General features: G+C 39.5%; 1 protein-coding gene across 1 annotated transcript in view; it reads left to right on the top strand.

Moving 5' to 3' along the window:
• Lix1 (limb and CNS expressed 1) overlaps positions 1–15,635 on the top strand; it is a 53,624-nt gene that overhangs the window by 34,244 nt on the left and 3,745 nt on the right. The window contains exons 3-4 of the mRNA XM_013022023.1: positions 4,827–4,967; positions 6,991–7,086. Of these exons, the coding sequence (XP_012877477.1) occupies positions 4,827–4,967; positions 6,991–7,086 (237 nt within the window). The remainder of the gene's footprint in view (positions 1–4,826; positions 4,968–6,990; positions 7,087–15,635) is intronic.

The following is a 15,635-nucleotide window of genomic DNA, read 5'->3' as shown; positions in this document are numbered from 1 at the left end:
GGGAACCTAGAAGCATTTTAGCTGGGTAGTTCTGCTTTCCTGTCAAGCTGACATTTAGCATTGCTGTGAGGTTGAAATGTCATCTAAAAGCGTGTGTCACTCTGGAGGATCAGCTCCACTCTTCCTTGGGTGGTTTGTGGTGGAAAAGACTTTTGTTTCTTGCCATCATGGGTGTCTTTCCATAAAGCTGCTCAAAACATGCAGCTGTCTTTTCCTCAAGCAGATAATCAAAGAGCAATGGTAAGCAGCAACACCAAGATGGAAGTAATCTAATTTCAGAAGTGACATGATATTACCTCTAGTGCTGTGTGGAAAGAACTACAAAAGGTATGCATTCCGAGAGTGAGGAATCACTGGGGCCATCTTGCAAACTTGCTACCATTGCCTTTAAATAGCTTCCCTAAGCAATGCCACAGTCACTCTTATTTTTAATTTTAGGAGTCTTTGAAATGAGTATAATGGTTTATAATCTACCGGCAAATGAAAGGCATCTGAGCATCAAGACAAATGTCTGAGTGGGGTCTGTTGGCCACTTGGCAAGCATGTGGTTCCACATGCTAAAGAAATCCACAGCTGATTTTGGTAAAATCTCAACCATTAATATTCCAGCTCTGCACTTTCACGAAGTGCAAAGGATAGAAGTTGTCTCTGTATTACAAGTAAGAATGGTTAGCAGACAAGGCACACATTACAAATCTGTATTTATGATGGGGTTTGGCTGAAAAAAGCAAGAGTAAACCATACAACCTGGGAAGTCTATTCCAGAAGGAAGTTGCTTTGAAATAACATCATACTTCACTCACTTCCCTATTGATGTCTTTGACCACCAGGCTAGTATGGACAACAATAAAAATGTTCTGTCCCTTGCCATATTTTATTTATTTATTTATTTTACAGTGCTTCCCACTGCTTGATGGAAACTCTAACAGTACTTTTCTTATACAGAATCTACACTCTGATTTACATATAACAAACAGGCTGCAGTTGGACTAAGTTCTTGCCCAAGTACAGGTTCTTATGGACAAAAGACCCTGAAAGAAAAAAATATTCAGCATTGACTGGCTTGTATTCGTAGTTTCAGAATTTAGAGAAAAGTGACTAGTTAACATTATAGACGTTTTGAAGTACTTGTCTTTCAAAAATGTAAAGAGCAGTGGCAAAAAAAAGTACTTTGATGGATCAGAATTTATTTTATTTTATGTACTTATTAATCAGTACACTTTCTCCCTCATTGTGCGGAAAGATCCTGTGCATTCAAAGAACAAAATAAGTAAAGACATGTGTCTACTTTAACATCTTGATATTGGTTGGGTCTCCCCTAGTCATTTTTCCATGCTTCCTGGGTAAGTGCTCTTTCTGTTTGCAGCCCGCCCAGCTGCACTTTGATCTCTGAAGCAGTGCTATTTGGTTGTAAATGTATGTGGCGCCTTTGATCTAGTACTTAGCTGGTCTTATTTAAAATAGATAACTTCTTTTATCTAGTAGTGTTTACTAGGGCTCTTTTTCTATGAAAGATGCTTTAAATGCTATTATTTAGATAGAAAGTGGTTTCTTAAGAGTGTTGGGATCTGAATCTAATTCTCCAAATTGTAAAGTCCTAGCAGCTCTATTGTAGATTTTGTAAAGCCAAATTGCTATTAAAATGAGCTGCTGCTACAGATGGCAGGTAATACTTGCAAGAAATTTGTTTGCTTTTTAATGAAGAACTGACTTTTCTAAAGAATAGCAAACATATTCTGCACTTAGGCAAAAATGCTTATATGAGCGAGTTTAAACATAGTAGCCAATTATCCCTATGTAATCCAGGCATGAATACATTGTATTACTAGGTTATATATGCCATAGAAAGTGTATTGAAATGATACTCTCATTTTTTAAGAATAAGAAATATGAGTGCACACACATACACAAACACACACGCACACACACATATACACACATTTTTCAGTTTTTTACAGGATTTCTTAGTGCTTTATTTGTTTCTGAGTTTCTTAAGTTGAATTCTCCTTTATCCTTTATCCTGTTACAGAGGCAGGGGCCACAACAGCAATTACAGCAAAAACTCTTTCCTTAGAGGGCTCACAAGCTGGGGATGAAGGGGAAAACAGTATATGAACAAATAATTACAATCAAGCATGGTCAGTATCTCACCTGGGCAGTGGTCCTCCCAAGCTGGCCTTGAAAAAAGTCAAGCAAAGCTTCTTGGAAGAGACAAAACAGCAAAGCTTCAATGAAAGACTGCTGACTTGAAACTCAGTATCCTAAAGGTTAGATACATGGCTCAAGAGCTAGGATGCTTGCCTAGCAATTGTAAAGTCTGACTTCAATCTAACACTGCCCATGCCCCAAAAATGTCAAACAGAAAAATATTTAAAAAAAAGAACTCAGCATCCTATAACTTTCCCAACAAATCCACAACACAAAGTCAAACTGTCTTCCCTAAACCCTGCAAGCTCAATACAGGGTGGCCCAAACCTTGGAAGAGGTTGAAACTTTAAATGACCTTGATGCCTAAAGCTATACTGAAATCCTTCTTGCTTGCCATCATGCAACACCAAAGAGAAAAATTATAATTATTTTCCATATATATGTTAAGAGTTTAGCTCTGTTCATCTAAAGAGTTGCGATAGTAAGCTTCCCCTCAGTGTGACAAACTACCTGACAAAAATCAACTTAGAAGGAGGAACCATGTTCTCTGCTCATGGTTTCAAAGGTTTCAGTCCACAGTCAATTGACTCCATAGTTCTGATCCTATGGTGAAGCAAAGCATCATGGCCAGGGATAAATGGCTGCAAATTTGTTCCCCTCACGGTGTCCAGGAAGTGAAGGAGAGTGTAGGAGATGGGTCCTGATATCTCTTTCAAGGGTAGTTCTTGAAGGACTTGATTTCCATAGGTCCCACAGCTTAAAGGCTCCACCACTTCCCAGTGTCACCACTGGTTACAGCTAAACCATGAGTACAGCATTCTTTGCTGTTTATATGTTTTTAAGTCCCTGATAGATAATGTTTATTTTTTTCATTCTCCTGGATATTATGCCATCTTAGACATCTTATAATTTCTTCATCCATGGACTAACCATATAAGCAACTTCATATGTTAGCCAAGGCTTAGGCCCTGTGAAGGATGTTGAGAAAGTATTCAAACCTCCCCTTCTGGAACTGAAGGTAGGGAGGGTGAAAAGGAGTGATCAGTAGTCAACTACATGATCTTTATAATATGTCACCCCAATTGTCTAAGAGTTTGGGGGGAACTGTCCCAGGGGACCAGGAACCTGATTTGGAGGACTCAAACTGGGCTTGTGGATTTGTAGAGGGGAAGTGGGCCTCTGGAGGCCACAAGGACATAAGTTTAGAGTATTTCTAGGATGGGGCAAAGATGGTTCATGTACAGGGTAGATGGGGTGAAGACAGGAATGTACTAAAAGCAAATTAGAAGGATCTGGATTTTTTCAGTGGGTGGTGCAAAGTCTTTGAGCTATGAATTAACAAAATGAAGTGCTATCCTTGTTATTTTCTCTTTTTATGTTAGTGAGCAAGGGAATCCTGAAAATCATCTATTCTAGGAAGTAGAGGCCTTGGATGAGAAAATTAGTTCCTATAGTGCAGGTAGCCTAGGTTTCACAGCCAGTGAGTGGTGGACCCATGGATTCCTGGCTACCCCATTCATCAATCCTGAGCCTGGGCTTTATTTTCTCTGGGATGGGTTTTCTTCTATGAATTCTGGAAGTCTCTCCTGAAATTGTCACCATACCCTGGGGCCCTCTAATTGTGTGGGCTCAGCACAGTTCTCATAGGGCTTCAGCACTTTCATTCTGGAACTCAAAGATTCACACCAAATGTGAACTTGTAGAGTAGAATGGCAATTATTAGCTCTTAGAGAGTCAGAGAAGACAGAAAACTATGGGGCTTGCAGGCAGATGAGGAAGACAGGCAAAGAGGATGGGAAGCAAGATTACATTTAGTAATGGAAATATTTCAATATGTTTTACCATTCATGGGTTTTCTGCAGTCTCTCATGTTGGGAAGGTCTAATGGAGTTTGTCTCAAGCAAACTGCATAGATTAGGAGCAAAAGATAAAGGGTGGGTATTCCTAAAAAAAAATCAGGGCACAGTTACTAGAAGGAAGGGGAGGGGGACGGTGAATGTTGGAAAGTCAAAAACAGTGGATCGGAACAGCAAGACTCCTGTTCTAAACCCAGGTAAAAATATCTAGCTTCATGTATATAGCTGCCATCAGCAGCTATTCTAGTGCTGTATGGGAATTAACCAATTGGTCTTGACTTTAACCCTGTTATTTCCATTTTACTGAAGAGGAAATTGAGGCAGAGACTAATTCAATTGTTGAAGATCTTACAGCTAGGAAATTGCTAGACCTGGGACTTGACGCTAGCAGCCTCACTCCAGTTCTCATGTTCTCTTAATTATTGGTACAACTATTTCTAGTTTCTCTGGTTTTCTCCTTTTCTTACTTTTTCCCTCTAAAGTGAAGATCTGAGTAAAGTCCAGGTAAAGAATGTAAATCAACTAGCCTACAATGGTAGGCATTATTACTTTTATTATTCCTTATTAATATAATATGTGAAGCCTCTGCTCATAGAGGGCATTTCATGACTATGAAATAAGACAAAAAACAATTGAAGGTAACCAAGATATTTGAATGAGCTCCATACCTGGGAGAGAAAGTCTATATGATCTTCAAGGGAAATTAACAGTGAGCATGACAGTAAAACTATGAATGGAAATGTCCAGAGACTCATTGATGTAAGCAGGAAATGCTGAGATTACAAATTCTTTAATGATTCATTTTCACCTTACTTTCTTAAGTGCTGCTTAAGTAGAGCTGAGGCCAGACGAGATGCAGCGAAAGTGGCCTTAATCAACTCCCTCTTCAATGAGCTGCCCTCTCGCAGGATCACCAAGGAATTCATTATGGAAAGTGTTCAGGAAGCAGTGGCCTCCACCAGCGTGAGTATCCGTGAGGGGAGGAAGGAGCCAACCGCAGTGAGAGCCCTGAGCCATTTGAAAAGTGGGATGCTACAGTGAGCAAACTCTTAACTTTAAAATGGTGTAGGTCACTTTTCAGGAGAAAAAAAAAAGAATGGTTGAGTTGGAAATCATGAAATTTGAACTGACTCCTAATTCTACAACTCAGTCATATTCTTCATCTCACTGGATCACAATTAATCAAGCTCTAAGTCTTGATAGATGACTTGATCCATCTTGATTTATGTGAAAGCACTCATGCATGCCTGTGTGTGTGTTTATATGTGTTTATATATGTATGTGTGTGCTGCTTCAAAAACAACAAAAAAATCCGTCTTAGAAATGTAAATGATGCATTTCCCTAGTCATCTAGCACTAAATTATTTATTTACTCCGGTAAGTAATGGGGTGCTCCTGATTCCCATGACCATCACAAAGGAAACCTTGGGCCTCCACCTGTGACAGGTGTTTCTCTGTGTATGTGGGCTCAAGGGCAGGAACTTGCCATTATCAAAGCCAGTAGCCACCTCCGGCTTGCCTTTAACATGCATAAACTTGATCTGAATCTTGCCTTCTTCGTTTTTGCTTAATTAGGCTAGAAATGTTCTATTATTCTGGAGCAGCTGCTGATAAAAGAAGGAGCGATATCAGACTATCAATGACCATTTCCCACTTATAAATGCTTTGATCTATTGGAGGGGAGATTGGGAAGGGGCAGGAGAAGAATGACTGGTCTGGCAGGGAGAAAGTAGAAAGCTCTGCTCTGTATCTGGTGTGAGGATGAAAGGAAGCCTTTATTTTCCAGCTCTGTAAATTTCAAGTGCCTTTGAGGAAGAGAAGTTTGGAAAATGATGCCTGATTTATATAAGTGTGGAATTTACTCAGGAGCAGGGAAGGGTCCTCAGTGTAAATGTAATTTATCATTTTTTTCTCATGGAGAATTCTAAAGAAAGAGAATATATATATATACATATAGCTTGCAGGCTTCTGCAAGGATTTCCTCTGGGGTATTTAAAAAGCCAACATAAATATTCCAGCAGCGGTGTGTTAATGTTATTGCATTTGAAAGCTATAAATCCACTGCTATCTGATGCTGGCAGTTGTTTCTTCAGTCTCACAAAGTTGCTATTGCCCTGCTTCCTGGGAATCCAAGACCATGGGATACTGAACAAAGCCCAAATACCATTCCAGACCCGTGTTAGCTTCTTAGCCCCACTCCCATTAACAAAATGCAGGGAAATTTTATTTTTACCTGTCACTCACCCACCTTGTTTCCTAAAGATTAAGTGGTTTAAGAGTATAGAAATGCAGGGCTGGGAAGGTGGCTCAGTGGTAGAGCGCTTGCCTTGCATGCCTGAGGCCCTGGGTTCGATTCCTCGGCACCACATAAGCAGAAAAAAAAAAGCCAGAAGTGGCGCTGTGGCTCAAGTGGTAGAGTGCTAGCCTTGAGCTGAAGAGCTGAGGGACAGCACCCAGACCCAGAGTTCAGGCCCCACAACTGGACCCAAAAAAAAAAAAAAAGAGTATAGAAATGCAAACAAAGATCCATGACTGCAGGAAAGGTTGCTCATTAAGAATCACAGCAGTAGAATATGAATAGTCCATACAATTGAGAATTCTTTCCATTTCAGTTACATCATATTGCCTGCTTATTACCAAAATCAGAGCAAGGTAACTGTTTCAAGATTTCAATAAGCAATGGCGGCAACCACACAAATGTTAATGCCTCAACCATCAAAACCATCAAAAACACAGAGATTTCTGCTTTGAGATAATTATTCTATCAAATATATGATCAGTTAACATTCCAATCAAAAGACAGATTCAAATAGACTGTGAAACCCCATAAATCACAGTGAACAATTGTATCCCAGACCAACTGGAAACTTGGTTGTAGATTCAATATCTGCCCTGGGCTTAAGCCAGCAATAGGATTAATACCTGATCTTTCCAAGAAGGAGAAGAGAAATCAGCAACATTTTCTTTTTCTGTTCTCTGTTTCAAGGGTACATTAGATGATGCAGATGACCCCAGCACAAGTGTCGGTGCCTATCACTACATGTTGGAGTCAAACATGGGGAAGACCATGCTGGAGTTTCAGGTATCTGACTTCCTACTCCTCCTCCTCCTCCTCCTTCTTTGTTTTGCTGGTCTTGAACTCAGGGCATAAGGTCTGTCCCTGAGCTTCTCTGTGTTCAACGATAGTGCTCTACCACTTGAGCCACAACACCACTTCCACTTTTTCTGAGTAGTTTATTGGAGATGAGAGCCTCATAGACTTTCCTCCCTGAGCTGGCTTCAAACCATGATCCTCAGATTTCAGCCTCTTGAGTAGGATTATAAGGGTAAGGCACTGGTGCTGAAGTACAAATCATTTCTACTAAATATCTCTCCAATAATCTACTTTTAAGTTTCACCATCCCAGAACTAAGTGTAGCAGCCCCAGTTTAGGCATAGTTCAGTAAACTAAAACAAACAAAACTTAGTCTATGCTATGATGAAGGAAAGTAAAGACTTAACAATCACATCTTATGACCCTGTCATAATTCATCAGATTTTTATTACAAAGTTCCTTTTTAAACAAAATAAAAAATTTGAAGTCTACCTTGTGACCAATTGGCTCTTAATTTTCAGAATTCATAGATGGGGCTCCTGCAGCATTCACTGAATAATGCCCCTTCAGTTCTGATATGTTTATTAAGAGATCTGCTTTCCCCTATCAACAACCAAATAAAAAAAATTAGCAACCCATAACCTTTCAGACTACTGCTGACAAGCAATAGCAAAGCTGAAGAGCTACATTTACCTACTACAGATGGCTCTAATTTATATTTTAACTTTACAATGGTGCAAAAGCATACCTATGTAGGCATTAATTCAGTACTCAATAAATTTCATGAGGGATTCAATACCTTATTATAAAGTAGACTTTGTGCAAGGTGTTTTGCATGACTGTAAGCCGATGTATGCATTCTGGGCATGTTTAAAGTATGCTTAGCGAAACTATAACATTAAGTAGATTAGGTATATTAAATGTAATTTTTTCTTTATTTACTTATTTTGTTTTAAATTAACATACTTTTGTAATGAGAGGATTTCATTGTCGTGTTTTCATATATGCACATAGTTTACTTTGAGCAAATTCACCTTTCCATCATATGCCTATGTCTTAAGTATTTGACTTGATATTTTTCAGCATACTGTGGGTTTACTGGGACATAACCCAATCATAAATATATATTTACAAAACAAATTGTTACATTAATAACAATAGCAAGCATATTAATAGCTACTGCTTATTGGATGCTTTCTTCATCTGGCATAGTACATTGCTTCATAATGCACTTAACAAGCATTATTATAATTTAATCATTACAACAATACATATTGTTACTGTTATTGAAGGAAGTTTGTCATTGCTCAAGCTTCTGACCCAGGAAGTCTGACCTTTCACCTCATACACCTGATTCCTACCCAGTGTAGGGCTGGGTATATAAACATTCAACAGTGATTGGGGGGGAAATAGTGATTGGGCAGGAAGTGTATGCCTTCTGTGCCCTTCTAAATAACTAAGCTTGAAAGAAGTTGAGTAACATGGAATGCTGTAGAAATCAATATGGAGTGGGTTAACCAAGGGGCTTTATCCCCAAGTAATTCTATTTTCTTTGGTTAAATTCCAAGAAGTAATCAGAGATTATGGCATTAGATCCAAGAAGCAATCAGAGATAAAAAAAATTTCATGAAAAAAAGAGTCCCCAAACCTGTTTATCATGTAGTTTACTATGGAGTTACAGCTGAAGCTCGAAGCCAACTTTTAAGTACCTTTTTGTTACCTTTGAAATCCTTTTCTGGCTAAGGGCATGGTGATTTCTCATGTGGCTATCTGTCTTTATCAGCTGCACATAGGATTGAAGCGTAAGTGCTTTCGTCCCTTCTTTAACCTTTGGGTAGACAATTTCTTCCTAAGTGACTATGATCTGACGGACTGCTCAGACAGCCTGACTTGGGTTGAGAGTAGCCAGGTATCCTTAAGGATTCACTGTCCTCTGAGTTGGAAGAGGGCTTATGTGAGCTCAGCACTTCTAGCCCAGGCAGTCACATGGACTGGCTACTTTTACCCTCACTCTGTTCCTTACATTTAAATCTGTTTCCTCATTGGCATGTCAAATTGAGGGAAATAATGGTACTGCCTCAGAGTGCTAGTGTGAATAAGTGGGATATTACAAGAAGAGGGTTGGAAAGTACCCAGCATATAGAAAATGCTTCATGAAGGTTAACGATGATTGTTCTGTGTATTTCTGAAGAATTGCTTTATACTTGAAATGCCAGGGCATTCTAGCTCATTTCTGGGACAGCTTTCATGAAACTAGAAGCTTTAGAGGAGGATAGGGGTGCTAGCTCTTACCAAAATGCTCAACCCTCTGCTGTGGAATAAAAGGGTGGAAATATATTAACAGTTTATCCTCCCAACACACACAGTCTAAAACCAACAGATAAAGAATAATGAAAGAGGATAATGTCACACAAGTAATAACATATGTGTGTAAAAATCCTACAGAACTACAAGTGATGTTTATCTGCCACTTGCCATCCAAGAGCTTATTCATTCAGAGATTCAGGTCCTCCACAAAATAGAAATAACAGTGACATAGGACTGAAAAATGTAACATTTTCTAAAGCATGTAGCCTAGTCCCTCTCATAAGAAAGAAAAAAATCATTTAATGCCTCCTTTTACACTCCATTAAAAGAATATTGTGCTTCTTTCACTATAGAAGGAAGTCTGTCCCAGCACACAATAGCTGGCATGTCTATGATAGCTTTTCTCAGTAAAGTTATGAGTGATTTTGAATGTCTTTGGTGCAGTCTGCCAAAGATGAAGCAGGTGAGAAAACTTTTCTCCTTTAAATTCCATTCATGTTCTTTGGAATTCCATGAAAGGCTCTACAGTCAACCTCTCCTTGCTTACATTTTAATTGCCTTCTTTAGGGCTGTGTGTGGTCTGTGTCGTAAGGTATTTAAATAAATGAAATAATCGTTCAGCGGTACTATGGAAATGCTTCATAAATTCTCAAAAGGGAGGCTGAATACCAGGGACAGAACAAAGAAAGGGGAGGATGGGAGGGTAGGGAAAAAAAATCCCTGCAGGAGGGGTACTGGTAACCCAGGAGGAAGGCCTAGGACCATTTCCTTTTCCTTCCGCCTGCCTGCTGGGGCTTAGTTCCTTTAAAGGCCTGGGCTAAAGGCCTCAGCCTGTGTCTTCACATAATGGGAGGTGACCGTGGGCCTGGGCTGTGTTTGCAGAGACACAGCAATTCAGTCCCCCTGGTGGGTCATCGACATGTGTTTGGATCCAGGGATGAATGACTCCAAGGTAGAAAAACAAGACATTGTCTCCTGCCAGCCCTCAGGCTTTCAGGGGGGCCGTCCTGCAGCCAGCTTTCTGAGGAAACATGATAGGCTGCTGCTTACCTTCCCTTCTTGGGAGGGAAGCCGCTGCCGGTCTGAGGCACCTTTGCCAGAGAGAACTGCCTGCTGTTTGGGGGGAGGGATGGGATCAGCAATAGGCGCTGGGTCTTGTCAAGGTCAGAATCTAGGCAGACTTGGGCTGAGGCTGGTTAATATATTTACTCTAAAGCCTAATGCAATCCAAGGACACGTTGTTTATTTACATCTTTGCTAAATTCTCCAGGTCGCCATTTAAAACCTTATCCCATAAACAAATTTCCTCTTAAATCCATTCTCTTGGGTGGAGAGATGATACCCACCTGTTTTCCAAGTTCTCCATTTACAGTGTTTGTTTGTCTTATTTCTGATGAATCGCAGAACCAGGCCAGCAGCCTCCTAGACAAAGCTGCAGAGAGAAGCAGTGAGCATTTTCTCCCCTACAAAGTAGCAGGAAAGCCATTATGTCTACCAAGAGGCAATGCCAGGCAGAGCTGTGAGGACAGAGCCCTGTTGTGGCCAGTTTCAATGGAATAAATGACAAAATGAACCAGGAAAGCTGTGGAATAGGAACTCCAGTTGCAATTTTCCCTAAAAAGGAAAGAAAACAATCTGCTTTATTCTCCATCCAGTTTAAAATTCCCTTTGTTGTTCAAGATAAGCTAAATAATTTTAAGGGATCCAGGGCAAAATAAAAAAATACAGGGACCTTTGTTTGAAACCTAGTAAGAATTTTTTAAGAGAGCAGGATATCACACCAATGGCAGAGATCTATGTGGCTGCATAGACCTCATATTTATGAAGCTAGGCTTAATCTTGGGACACATCCAGAAGGGCCCAGGAGAAGACAGGCAGAGGAAAGGCCAGGATTAGAGTTATGAAAGTGAGACATTTGTCACTTGCACACAACTGAAAGGCACACTAAGAAACTTAGTGATGGAGGAAATGGCACTGTAGCTCAAAGTGGTAGAACTAGCCTTGAGCAAAAGAAGTTCAGGGATAGTGTCCAGGCCCTGAGTTCAAGCTCTAGGACTGGCAAAAAATAAAATGAAAGAAAAGAAAAGAAAAAAGAATTCAGAGATCAAGACAGAAAGTATCATAGTGCAATTCCCCAAGTGCAAAATGGAAGGAAGGAAGGAAGGAAGGTTGTGAGAAGCAAAATATCCTGAAATGTGCATGAATCACCTCACTCAGCTTAAGTCATGCCTCACTCCCTCACTCTAAACATGCCAGTGCCTCACTTTCCGGGTCAGTCCAGCCAGGAATCCCGAGCTTCTAGATTAGGCCACATAACAAACGTCTTGAGAAGGCAGAGCAGCCCTTCCTAGAACAGACAACATTAATTTCCTAAAGAGTGACAAGGCTTCTCCAAGGAGCAAGGGGAATGGTAAAAACGAAGCCGGGAGAAATCACAATGAAACTAGGAAGTGATCCCGCAGACGTGCGCACGTCATAGCCCTGCCCATATGTCAGCCAGCAGGAAGTCAGGATTTTCAGTGGAATGAGACCCAGGGATGTAAGGATTTCCTGGGGATGAGAACTAACTCAGACAGATTGGGGAAGAATTTGGTCTTATGAGAGGAAATGAAGCACTGGGACCAAAAGCACACAGAAACGCTGAACCATCCTTTAATGATGTAATTATGATGGAATTAATATCTGCATAGAAGGCAAAAAAAAGAGATAAGGGTATAATAATGTAAAAGATGAGAAGAGAGCCATCTATACTTGAGAATTTTGAGGACCTGAGCAACACTGAGGAAGGGATCCTTGGGCCAATGGAAAAAAAAAAAAAAGCTGCTTGGTGTTAATAGAATACTAGAATGATTTAGACAAACCAGAGGGGAGATATAGATGAACTTTCTCCCAGAGGCAAAAATAGTTCATACTTCTTTGGGGAAATTTTTGAGCGCTCAAGGCTGCTGGGGGCATGAGAAAGGTTTCTGGTGGTATCAATCGGCTAATCATGGATTCTAAAGTCTTTGGGGAATTACAAGATGGAATGACAGCAGTACATCTGTAAGAGGCAGCTGATGGTATCTAGATAAGAATGAGAAAACAGAAGACCCTGGAAGGAGATAGAAGTTAAGCTGTATTTGCTGTATGGTGTTTCTCAAACTGAGCATCAACAATGGCAGGTCTATGTCAAGATGGATATTGGAAACCACAAATACATCCAGTATATCTGATTGCTATCTTAACATAGGAAGTGTAGCTCAGTGAGAGAAGGCTTGCCTAGCATATGTAATACCCTGGCTTCCAACATTTGTACCTCAAAACATGCAAGCAAAAGATTTAGGGTAGGTGAGGGATCAGTTGGAGAAGGGGGTAGCATTTCTTTCTTTATTAAAACATTGACAAAATAAATACAAAATGCAAGTAGATTTTCTTTTGTGTGTGGGCCAGTACTGGAGCTTGAACTCAGGGTCTGTACCCTGTCCTTCAGTTTTTTTCACTCCAGGTTGATTCTTTACTGGAGCCACAGCTCCAATTTTGGCTTTTACTTTTGTTCTTGTTGTTGTTGGCTAATTGGAAACGAGTCTTAAAGGCTTTCCTGCCCAGGTGGGCTTCAAACCACAACCTCAGATCTGAGTCTCCTGAATAGCTAGGATTAAAGGCATGAGACACCAACACCTGACTTCTAGTAGATTCTTATAAAACATGAAACCAAGAGATATTTCTTCTTTGCAAATATTTGTGTTCTATCATATCATTAGATTATACATTGTATATTACATCCTGTTTCATATCAGAGCATACAGAATTCATGTTAATTCTCTGGCTAGAAAATATTGGATGACTGGATTGGAGGGGTGTGGTGAGGTAGCAAGAATGTATTCTTCTGAGCAACTTGGGGCTACTTTGGGAAAACCCTAATTAAGCAAGATTTGGTCTATAGAATAAAAGACTCTTTCCTTTCTCCTCCAGTGTAGTGATGAGATGGAGTAAAAATCTGGATGGAGTAAAAATATGGCTACAAGAAGGCGCTTCCCCGGGCATTAGAACCAAGACCATAGGCAGACTTCTCTGTTCTAGGCAAGAGGAGAAACGGCTGATATTCATGTTATATTTCAATGAATGGAAACTTTTACTGAGGGATCTGGGAGCTGCTGGGCTGCAATAAAACACAGAAAAAAGTCAAGCTGTATCTCAGACTGAAACATAAAAACCACTTATTTGTAATAAGAATTTTAGATAGTATCATTTGCTGTCCTGATATCTAATAGCTCTATTATTTACCAATAATTTGTAAAATATCAGCAATCTAAGACTACACATTTCTTTATTTTCCTAATGAAAACATTTCCCCTGAGCAAACTTAAGGAGACTGTTAATAAAAGACTGTTTTTGTGAATGGGCAGAGGGACATCTGTCTAAATGCTAAGTTTTCACAACTCTTTTTATGAGCAGGAAGTTTCTTAATTGTATTGACTTCTTTTCAAATAATTACATGGTTGTGGTTTATACTGTTCATCCATAATAGATGTCTCTCTGACAAAAATAAAGAAAAAAATGCTACTGAAACACAGATAATTTCAATGGAACATTAGTATGCCCACATTAGTAAATGCCTACATTAGTATGTGGGTATATGTTAATACACCTGGGATTGATCTTACTATCAAGCAGGGAAAAGAGAGTTCCTATGTGCACTACTGTGCTGGTGTTGGGTAGGAAATATTAATGTATTTTAAGGTGCGTATTACCTTATGCTCCCTATTTTAGGGAATAGTTCTAGCTGGAACTTATAGATTTAGATGATGTTTTAATTTCTGTAGTATCCTTTAGGGAATACTTCTTGATGTAACATAGATTAGATAATTTTATAATTTCTGTAGTGACCTTTAGGCATTTTATATTGCCAAAATACAAAATGAAATTTCATTTGTGATTCTAGGATCAGACAAGCTTTCATTCCAAAAATTAGACTTAGTGTTCTTATGAGCTGATAAGAGGAGGTTAGACTCATGGAAAGAAAAGAGCTAAGAAAGCAGAAACAGAGCCCCAAATGGATCAGTGGTTTCAAGGTTATTTTCCTTGTAAAGATTAAATAGGAAGCAAGAGGGGAGTCCTTTATCACATGGGCTAAAACTGGGGATTTGGCTATTTACCTCATTCCCCCTTCTTCCCTCTCTTGGTGTCTGGGAAGGTTAGATAAACAACTTAGTTTCAGTTTGGAGACAAGGAACCTTAGCCTGACTGGGTTGAGTGCAGGAATTCAGCCCAGACCAATGGCCTATAAATTCTAACAATATTTGCATATTGTTGAGTATACAGATTTAAATTCTTTCTTTTTAAGATTTAAATTTAAAAACTTAAACCACCAAGCCCAGAGTTCAAGCCCCATGACCAACCAAAAACATGTGATATAGTCATACAATTCAAAACTCAAAAGGTTAAGCTGGGTGCTGTTGGCTCATTCCTGTAATTCTAACTACTCAAAAGAATGAGATCCAGAGGATGGATCATGGTTTCCAGCCAGCCCAGGCAGAAAAGTCAGTGAGACTCCATTCCTGAAATAACCAGCTAGAGGTGTGGCTACAGTAGTAGAATGACAACTGAGCAAATGTGAGACCCTGAGTTCAAATTACAATACCAACAAAAACAAGAAGAAAGACAAAAGCAACAAAGTAATAGCAATAACAACTCAATACAAAAACAAAAATCTCAAAGAATTTTCTGTGGGAGGAAGGAATCCTTCCTACTCTTGTCCCTTAGGCATTTATTTGACTAATGTTTTCATCCTATTCTTTCTGTTTTTAATTTAGTATTTATTTATTTATTCATTCCATTTATTCAGGTGCTGGGGATGGAACCTAGGACTTTGTACATGATAAGCACATGTTATACAACTGAGTCATACCCACAGCACCTTATCAAATTCTTTTGTATTTTTTTTTATCAGTCTTGGTGCTTGAACACAGAGCCTGGATGTTCAGTGTTCAGTCCCTGAGCTTTCTTTTGCTCAAGACCAGTGCTTTACCACTTTGAGCCAGAGATCTACCTCTGTTTCTTTGGTGGTTAAATTTTTTTTTTATTTTTTATTGTGAAAATACCATACAGAGGGGTTACAATTACATGGGCAAGGTAATGAGTACATTTCTTATCAAGTATTGTTGCCTCCTCCTTTGTTTCCTCTTCCCATCCCTTCCCATCTCCTCCCCCCTCCCCCCACCCGACCAAAGTAAAAATTATATTAAGTGAAG

The sequence above is a fragment of the Dipodomys ordii genome, unplaced genomic scaffold, assembly GCF_000151885.1.
Source record: "Dipodomys ordii isolate 6190 unplaced genomic scaffold, Dord_2.0 Scaffold59, whole genome shotgun sequence".
Classification (NCBI taxonomy): Eukaryota; Metazoa; Chordata; class Mammalia; order Rodentia; family Heteromyidae; genus Dipodomys; species Dipodomys ordii.
The sequence above is the reverse complement of the archived record's forward strand: the minus strand, read 5'-3'. Positions and strand labels throughout refer to the sequence as shown.